This window comes from Peromyscus maniculatus, chromosome X (genome assembly GCF_049852395.1).
Source record: "Peromyscus maniculatus bairdii isolate BWxNUB_F1_BW_parent chromosome X, HU_Pman_BW_mat_3.1, whole genome shotgun sequence".
NCBI lineage: Eukaryota > Metazoa > Chordata > Mammalia > Rodentia > Cricetidae > Peromyscus > Peromyscus maniculatus.
The window spans coordinates 5,126,545-5,136,634 of NC_134875.1; the positions used below are offsets into that span (position 1 = coordinate 5,126,545).

Consider the following 10,090-nt stretch of genomic DNA (forward strand, 5'->3'; position numbering starts at 1 on the left):
AATGAATGAAGTATGTTTCTGTGAACATCTGTATACAAATACATAGAAGTTTTTACACGGGCACAATTTTCAACTGTCTCAAGGATGTTTGGGCACTGGCATATGCTCAGCCTCTGCTAGGGCCTCTGTGCTGGGTCCAGACGTGATGGGAAGGATCACTTGTAAGACAGAGCAAGCATTCTGGCTTGTGTCTCTCTTCCTCTTTTGATAAAACCTAGAGGTCAACCTGAAAGCTCCACCCCTATGACCTCATTTAATCATAATTATCTCCCAAAGGCCTCACTTTCAAATACCATTAACATGTGACCCTAAAGATCAGGCTTCTGGCAACTTGAATTCTAGGAAACACATTCAAATCATAGAAGTGATATTGCTAGTGCATGCCGTAACTTTGTTTCATGTTTCCAGGAGCTACTAAGCTGTTTCCACAGAAGCTGGGCAATTTCTCATCCTTACTAACAATGTATGAGGGTTCTAGGTTCTCCATATCCTTGTTAGACTCTCCCCTTCTTTTCATTTCCTCCCCCTCCTAAAGTGTTGGAATGTTAAGGCACACTGAGCTTCATTTGCATTTTTCTTCTGATTAAGTTAGTCCCTTCTCAGGTACACATTTGTCAGTATTTGGGGAGTTATCATTCTACTTGTTTGTTTTGAGACAGGGCCTCTGCCTCCTAATTCTCCTATTTCAGTGTGGAGATTACAGGTATATGACAGTACATCTAAATTTCACTTCATAGGTATACTAGGTCTCTCTTTCCCTTTTCTCCCCATCTCACTTTTTTATTTTGTTTTTGAGACTGTCTCATTATATAGCACAAGCTGGCCTTGAACACATAATCATTCTGTTTTAGCCTCCCTTGTGCAGGAATTTAAGTTTGTGCTACCACATTCAGTTTATTGCACTTATTTGTAATGTTTTTTGAGGCACAAGAGTGTCTCTGTCTCTCTTATCTGCTCTCACTCACTTGTTCAATCTTGCTTATGCATTTATTACTGAAGTTCTTACTTTTAATAGACTCTTTTCTATTTTGTATTTCTGATTTTATGATCATGTTTAAAAGCTAACCCTTGCTCCTGAGATACTATAAATGCTGTCCTAAAATGTCTTGTGGTTTTACCCATTTCATTTTTTATTGGAAATTCATTTTCATGGACTGTACTGAGTTGTTTAATGCTAGTTGGATTTGTCACCTGTCCTAATATTATCTTTTGCACAGGGAATTTTGTAGAGCAGCTTGGTTCAGCCTATGCTTGGAGAGAATGAGTGGAGCTCAGAAGCCAAAGAGGGATGAAGGCCATGACTTTGTCCTGAGTATTCCAGTGATAGGTCAAGATGGCTCACTTTGGTTCATGTGACTGAATGGACAGAAAGATTTAACTGAGTAATGCACACACACATGTGGAAGCTAGGTGTCAATATTGAATGTCATTGTCAATCACTTTCTACCCTAATTTTTAAGATAGGGTCTCTCACTGAGCCTGAAGTTCACAGATTTGTCTAGGATGGCTTTCCATACTCTGTCTTGAGATGAAAGGAAGAAAACATTGAATTACTAAGTTCAAACTTCAGGAAGCTAGTGACTTGAACACATCCACAAAGTGTGCCTGTGTGAATGCTTAGCTTTTACCGTTGACAATGACCACTTCAAAGAATAGCAGAGAGGATTGGACTGTAAGCACTTACTGCTGAAATGTCAGTTTTTGTTAATCTGCACTCTATCCTGCTCTTCTTTCTCCAGTGCAATGTTGTTGTCAAAAATGCTGGAGCTCAGCAGGGTGTGGTATGGTGATGCATGCCTCCAAGTCTATCACTCTAGAGCAGTGGTTCTCAACATTTGGGTTCGCATATCATATATCCTGTATATCAGATATTTATACTACGATTCATAACAGTAGCAAAATTACAGTTATGAAGTAACAATGAAATAATTTTACAGTTGGGGTCTCCATAGCATGAGGAACTGTATTAAAGAGTTGCAGCATTAGGAAGGTTGAGAAGCATTGCTCTAGAGGCCGAAGCAGAAAGATCTGGAGTTTCAGGTTGGCCTGGGCTACATACCCTGCCTCAAAAACAAAACAAAACAAAAATGCTGCTGTTAGTTTAAATTTTATTTAATTATTTATTGTTGTACCATATATGGTACATGTACCACTTGCATGCCTGGTGCCTAAGGCAGCCGGAAGAGAGTGCTGGATCCCCTGGAACCAGTTACCAATGGTTGTGAGCCACTTTGTGGGTGCTGAAAATTGAACTCAGGTCCTCTGCAAGAGCAGCCAGTTCTCTTAAGCCCCTCTTTTAGTAAATAGGCAATCAGAGGCCTTTATGAAATGCTTTTAACTGGAAGATTTGGCTCCACATACTAACACAACAAACTTCATTTTGTCTCCCAAGACTCTTAAAAATAGACTATTTTTAGAGTAGTTTTAGGCTCATAGCAAACCGAATGGAAAGTACAGGATTCTGACATCCCAACTGCTCATCCCCATTACCTTCCTTCACTACAGTGGAATATTTTAATACTTATAAACCTAGACTCTTTGATTAGTGAAGGAAATGTCAGTGCTTGTTGCTTCCAACATCCTAGAGTAGTTTCTCCTAAAATAGTAACCCTACCAATTTCCAACAAGTCCTGAGAACATCATCTTCTGTCAGTGAGGATCAGGGCCAGTTGACATTCTGGATCTTAATTGTTGCTTGTCATTGAGTTGTTCTCCAGGAATGGGGGGAGGGGGTTCTCTCTGTGGAAGTGTTTGTGTGTTTGTGTGTGTGTGTGTGTGTGTGTGTGTGTGTGTGTGTGTGTGTGTGTGTGTTAGCCTTAAAGTTTTATCATGTGGTGACAATGTATCACCATAATCAGATAAATCATTCTGTCACAAGGTTCTTTCTTCTATGACCCTTATAAGCAGGGCTAATGTTCTTTCCTCATTCTCCCCAACCTCTATTAGTGTTAGCATTAATCTGTTCTGCATCTCTGTGATACTTAAGAACATTTTGAATGTGAAAATATTAGATGTGGTTTTATGTGTTTGTATTTGTTTGTGTTTCAACTATTTTGGTATAGGTTTGCAGGAGATACTACTTGGTATTGTAGTTTGCAGTGAGGTCTAACTTCTTTTTGATCATCCTTCATCTGCCTGAAAGTCTTGGCTTTCTCCCTTGTAAGACAGCGATGCTAAGAGAACTGCTCCTAGTATATAATGAAGAATTAAACTTGAAACCAGAGCCTAGAGAGTATTATAAGTAACAAGAGCTTAGTATATGGAAGCGATCATTTCAGGAGGCCTTCGGGAGGCCCAAGCCTACTCATCTTGGGTTCATAGGGGTCATGGCAGACACTAAATGTATTTGTCTTTTTCCCAGGTGGTGGTGGTTATGGCAGCAATGATGACCCTGGATCTGGTGGGTATCTATGGCCTAAGGTTTCTGTTGGAACCACAAGGAAGAATAACACTGGTCCACTCTGGTCTTAGAGTTGCTTTTCTTTGCCCTTCCCTGAATGTTTCTGTTAGTCAGCTTTCCATCACCATGAAAAATACTGAAGATATATAATTTAAAAGAAGATAAAACATATGATGGTCATGGTTTTGGAGGTTCTAGTGCATGGTCAGTTGACCCTGTTGCCTTTGGTCCTGTGGAGAAGTGAACTATCATAGCAGACACCCATGATTGAGAAAGCTGCTCACCTACTTTCATGGGTTCTTAGAAATAGATAGCTGGCTATTATAATGCAGCTCTGAAATTCATTCCACTGCAACTCCTTCCCCTGTTGAGGGTGGAACCTCATGATCTAATTACTTCTCAAAGGTTCTATTGCTCCTCATTGCTGCATAAAGGACATTCTTCAACACATGAGTTTTTGAATGGATAGTTCACATCTAAATCACCACAGTTACCAATAGAATCATGAGGCAAACAGCAGAGAAGAGCAACCATTCAGTGGAAGTGACATGAAGTTCTAGGCCCTGGGATAGGTGGCCCAATTGGAAACCAGCTAACTTTAGACACAGATAACCGGCTGGGTCTCTGTAAGAGAGAGGACTGCAATCTGCCTCTCATGTTTCTCAAGATGAAAGTCTTTATGGAACACTGGAAGCACTTGGTAAATCCAAGGGGCTACTGTGTCATTGCCATGCCTTGGGTATCTGTGGCATAGCTCTTCTACATGAACTTGGAGATTATGGACATCTGAGCCAGCATAACTTGAGGCTATCAGAGCAGCAGAATCCTGAATGAACTGTTGGCACTTGGAGTTTGGGGTCTTGTCTACTCAGTTCTATTTATTCTTCCACATCCAGGCATGTCAACAGAAACTGGCACCATTGCAGGTGTTGCCAGTGCCCTGGCGATGGCCCTGATTGGAGCTGTATCCAGCTACATCTCCTACCAGCAGAAGAAGTTTTGCTTCAGCATTCAGCGTAAGTATACACCCAAGCAGGAAAAGGAGCCCAGGCAATTTCTCATCCTTTCCCCTACCTGCTCAATAGCAGTAGGCTTCCTAGGGGGTACACTTTGTACATTTTTAGAAGCAAATTCAGGCTGAACTAAAGTTTATCCTGGTCTGGAAAAACAAATAGGGCCAGACTATGTGATCTTGACTTTCCAGGCGTTTCAACTAGAACAGGCCATACTTCTGTTGGAACAAAGCTCAGTGAACACTGTGATGTTTATTTCCATAGATTGGGAGGAACCCCAAGAGATCCTTATGACCTCAGATCTCATCCAAGTGGGCCTTCAGAGGTCCAGTGTCACAGCCCTTTCTACTGCCAATCAGAATACCATGGTATACTAGAGTATCTTTGGCATGGCAGTGGACATCTTCAGGCCTCTCATGATTCTGGTGTTGCTCCTTTCTGATCTTGATTTCTTGATATGTCACTACCTGGATGCCTCTGTTCCTCCTTAAGTCAGATCATTTAAAAATGTATGAACTCATAGGTTGTTTTAAGGACTAGTAATGAAAGACAAATCATAGAGTGATTTTTTTTCATTCCTATGTGCTGGAATTTTAGAGGGCAGATTGCTTTTGTTTCAGGCTGTAGCCATGAGTACAGTACCTATGGTCTCCAGTCTTAGAAGGCTATTTTCACCCCATGGCCAGAGGGGGAAGCAGGAGTTTAGATAAGCATTTTCCAGATGGCCTTGTGAAGAGATAAAAAGATAACACTTTGAACTTGAGCTAAATTAACTAAGAGAAAAACATGCTACTCTGCATGACTGATCAAAGTCATTAGTGTCATTTAGGAAAATTTTTTTTTATTAATTTCTAACCAGTCTCCTGTTCAGTGATGCTCTTAGACAGTGATAGGTAGAGCCTGGGAATAGCTAGAGGCCTGGTTCTGTCTTCATAACTGCCAAAAGTCTAATTTTGTTGGAAGCACTACATCAGGTCCATTTGTGTCAAAAGTCTAATTTTATTGGAAGCACTACATCCAGTCCATTTGTGACGAAAGTCTAATTTTGCTGGAAGTACTACATCTGGCCCATTTGTGCCCTGGTTTTCTCTTAATTTCTCCTGCTATGTGGTTAGGGAATCCAGTGAAGGTTTCAGCCTTAGCAATGAAAATGTAAGCCCTTCAGCCCCAATGCTTCTCTCCATGCCCCAATTTGGCAGCCATCAGGGTATACCAGAAAGGACATGGTGGTTAGGAGGGCTGACAAGCTGACCAAGCAGACTAGGCAAGCTGACTTGCTTATGTGGGGCTTAGAGCTTTGACTTCATTGTCTCCCCAACTCCTGTATCTGTCCTCCCAAGCTAGAAGTCCGGAGTCCTACAGTGCCTACTCTTGATGAACCACACACATGCTTCCCTCTTACTGTTGCCCATCCATGCCAAGGCCTTTTTCAACCTCTCTGACTCTGTCTCCCTTATACTTCAACTTCTTTAGGGCAGCCTTTTTAAAAATACCTGGACTTCTCCAGGTTCCCTGATGACTACAAGGTCCCAGCCCAGACCCTGAGCTGAACTTGGCATTCAAAGTCCTGGCCATTTGGCTTCTCCCTGTCCCCAGGAAGTCTTCCTTCCTTTTTTCCTTCCCCATAGCCATTTTCTCTGTCTATATATTCTGCCTTCTACAGGGCACAGCCTTTGCTGTTTCCTCTCTGCATTGCTCCTCTCCACTCTTATTGTTCAGGCCTGGGGTATCCTCTTCCAAGGAGCTTTCTCTCTGGCCAGTCTGTGGCTGCATCAATTATGCATCACTGTGCTGCCACAGCACCCCCTGCTGACCTTGTTCGATTCTAAATTAGCCTGCATTTTCCATGTCTGTGGCTAAAACTCAAGCTTGCACTTGTCTTGACTGGCCATTGTGGAACTTTGTGGGACAGTGTGACTGCCACTTGCACTGTGATGGTACATGATCAGGAAGGATTCCAAGGATGCTTTTGTGTGTGGCTAGCTTTTTAAGAATCAGGAGTGTTTGATTCTAATCTCCACTGTCCAGCTGGGCTGCTGATTAGAGTCAACCATAACCTCCAGTGATTTGAGGTCTGGAAGGGCAGATAGAAAGCTCCAGGGAGTTGGCAGGTGCCTGCTAGGAGGACCTGCCCTTACCTCTTTGGCCTCCAACCTCTGTTGTTACCAAAGGAGTTCCCATTTTGGGAACACTCAGTTTCCCTGCCCACCCTCAGTGCCAAGTGTCAGTGAATCTTATATAAATATTCAGTGGGTTTGTTGCCTGGAGATGAGATCTTACTTCAGGGTTCTAAGCTTTGTGTCTTGCCTTCAGATGCAGCAGAAGGGCAAGGTAACAATATGCTTTGACTTACTCATGTTTCTTGTGCTTTGGCCCTGGAAACCTCATTATTCCCTTCTCCCTGCTCTCTACCTCACCTCTCTCCCTGGCATTCACCAACTTGCCTGTGACCATACCATTTGTAGCTTTTCCTGATATGTTGTGAGGATGCCCCCTGACACATCATCTATTCCCAGGCCCAAGATAGCAGGAGTCAGGGATATCCATGGGGTAGATGGGGGGACTCAGATACCGATGGGTGAACATATCCCAGAAGCCACTAGAGGAAAAAGGCTATCTTCGTTTTGCCAACTGGGAATATGGGCAGTGGTCTGGGAGCCTGGGGCATGTCTTCCAGCTCCCACCCATTGGCACTGGGGCCATCACCTGCCTGACTTTGCATGGTAGTTATCCACCCCTGCTGAAGAATACTGCCTACATTTTTCACAGGCCCATCTGGCTTTTGCTTTGAACCTAACAGCTATTAAGTCAGGTAAAAGTCAGGAAAGTGATTTGTGTCCAGTGAGTTGGCCAGTTAGAATCAGAACCCATTTTCCCTCAGGCCCTCAGTTATTGAGAGAGAAGACACAGAAGATAAGAAGACTTATACAAACAGGGGTGGAGGGCTGCTCCGAGTCTCTGAGTGAAGAGGATGCTTTGTTGAGTTGCTTCATTGCCCTTGGGGGTGGGGGGAGCCAGATCACAAACTAGAGTGGGGGTGGGAGGAGCCAGATCACAAACTAGAGTAGATCAGCTGTTTGTAGACCCTGGCCCTCCAAGCATGGGTGGAGACATCAGTCATTCCTGTGGTCAGGAGAAGCTAGTTGGCTTCCTTGTGCATGCAGGTGCTGCTGGGAAGGTCATATGCTGGCATTTCCAGAGTGAGCCCTGCACATCCATATCTGTCCTTCCTTACCCTGCATTCATCAGTCATCCCCTTAGCTCTTGGCTCCTTCTCCCTCTCCACCTCCCTGGACTCTGGGCCTCATGTGGTCCTATGGATGGTCCAGAGCACTGTCATTTGGTACCCTCTTTGCTGGATATAGCTGTTGTCTTGACATGATGGCAGTGGCCCTTTATGGAAGGGGGGGAGGTTTGTTGGGCCTTTGATGCATGATGCTGTTTGCAAGGATGGGATGAGAAGTTCTTGGCAATTTGCTCCTTGGTGGCCAGTCTTTGTCAAGATGATGTGCTGGTGATCCAGGTTCAGGGGCACTGGCAAAGTTTACTGTCAAAGAGGACTCAATCATGAGGGCTACTTTGTTTCCTTGTGCCTCCTTTACTTTGCTCTGGCTCTTTTCAGAGGGCCTCAATGCAGACTACGTGAAGGGGGAGAACCTGGAAGCCGTTGTGTGTGAAGAACCCCAAGGTGAGGACTTCTCCATCACTGTCCTTTGCTGAAGGCTTTCCAAATTCAGTGGCTACAGCACTGAATAGAACTGGGTTAGGAAGGCCCAGAAGAATTGGCTTCTGGAATGTCTGCTAATCAAAAAACTTCAGGGGCCCAGGTTTGCCTGAATACTGTGACTGGTCAGCTGGCCTCCCTGTTTCTTGAGAATGGGGACACTGGTGTCATGGTGATAACTTCTAGGTTCTTTTGCTGCTCATCCCCAACTATTGAATCATCTGAATGTGATCCTGGGACACATTACTTCTTTGCCAGCAGACACACATATACCCTGGGCGTGCTCATCCATAGCTGTGGAAGGTTTTGCATGTAGACCTCTAGTCGATTTTTTTAAATTTTTGTATGTTTGTGACAAGGTCTCAGATAGCCAAAACTGGCCTCAAACCCACTATGTAGCTGGGAGTAGCCTTGAATTCTTGATCTTTGGCTTCTACCTCCTGAGTGCTGGGATTATAGGTGTGGATTCACATCTGTCTCTAAACCTTTCAATTAGAAAATGACTAAAGACAAGGAGACACATAATTAAAAGCTAATGTTCTATTACCCTCTCTGGGGTCATTGAGCACTTTTGGGGTTCAGTGGCTACCATAAACTAGAGGCCACATATGGTAAGGCCAAATGAGAGGGAGATGGACATTCTTGTGGTCCAAGAATGCTGATGGGAAGGCATGGCGTCATGAGGCAGTGGGATAAGCCTGCTCTCCTTCAGCTGAGCCTGTGGTGGCACAGACAAGGAGAAAAGGAGAGACCAGAGCTACAGGACAGCAGCTATGGAACCTGGGTGCTGAGGAAGGACCTGGCCATACCTGGTCTATAATGGAGAATGAGGTTCCCCAGGTCACTGCGTATAGAAGTTATCTGGTAGTGCAGCACTAAAGGTATGGAAATGGTCCTGGATACAAATGCAGAGTTGTGGATTATATAGGAGCATTCTGCCACAATTTTAATAAATTAATCAACAATGAGTGAGCACCCAACGACAGAGTGCTATGATGAATGCTTTAGATCCAGTAATCCAGAAGTTTTGACAGAAGCATGCCCATTTCCTAGATAAGGAAATAGAGGCAGAACTCTTTTGTGCAGCATGACAGGCTTCTGCCTTTATTCTCCCTTGGCCCACCCTGAACTTGGCCTCTGAGGCCTGTAGCAGTCCCTACAGGGGGCACTGAGCAGGCTTGGGATGTGCTGAATTGTCCATGAAATATGAAACTGAACTTTTAACAGAACTTGGTTAGAGCAGAGGTTGAAACTCTCCTAACACATGTCTTCTCTCCCTAGTGACATACTCAATACAAGAAACGCAGTCTGCAGAGCCTCCACCACCAGAGCCGCCCCGGATCTGAGGCCCTGTTCAGTGGCAGGTTCACAGAAAGGGTACCACTGCTTGTGACCCAGCTCCAGATTTCATTTGCTGACCCTTCCCTCAAGTTTCTTCCCATGCCACTGGCTTCTTATTGTGCTGAGTTTTCTGGACAAGCCTTAGGTATTTGTGAGTGTAGTTTCTGTGCCCTGTCCTGAAGAATATGGTGACTGCTCTGCCACAGGTCCTCTGAAGAGACTTGGTGCTGAGACTTGAGACCTGCCTTAGGCAGATTGCCAGCATTGGAAGTTGCTGGGCCATAGAGACAGTCTGCTCTAGCCTTAGCATGGGATAAAGGTGGTAGAACCAAGGTGATGGTAAACAAGAGGATGGTGGAGACAGTGCTCAAGGAAAACATTTCTGCTTAAGCAATCCCTAGGTACTATGAGACTCTTTACCTATATGCTGGAGGGTTGCTGTGGCACTAACCACTAAGGGCTGTGAGTAGGATGCTCAGCTAGCATCTGGCACATATGAAGCCCCTGCAAGAAGCAAATCAGCTAGCATCAAGCTTCAACACACACACACACACATACACACACACACACACACACACACACACACACACACACACACACACACACACACAC

General features: G+C 44.3%; 1 protein-coding gene across 4 annotated transcripts in view; it reads left to right on the plus strand.

The window, feature by feature from the left end:
- Positions 1-10,090, plus strand: part of Cd99l2 (CD99 molecule like 2) — a 100,223-nt gene extending 90,133 nt beyond the window's left edge. For 2 of the 4 annotated variants that reach the window (XM_015992751.3, XM_042268867.2), the window contains 5 exons: positions 3,362-3,400; positions 4,297-4,416; positions 6,727-6,744; positions 8,036-8,101; positions 9,419-10,090. In XM_015992751.3, the coding sequence (XP_015848237.1) occupies positions 3,362-3,400; positions 4,297-4,416; positions 6,727-6,744; positions 8,036-8,101; positions 9,419-9,483 (308 nt within the window). In that variant the 3' untranslated portion in view covers positions 9,484-10,090. The remainder of the gene's footprint in view (positions 1-3,361; positions 3,401-4,296; positions 4,417-6,726; positions 6,745-8,035; positions 8,102-9,418) is intronic. The other 2 variants (XM_006973922.4, XM_042268868.2) reach the window with 1 other exon arrangement.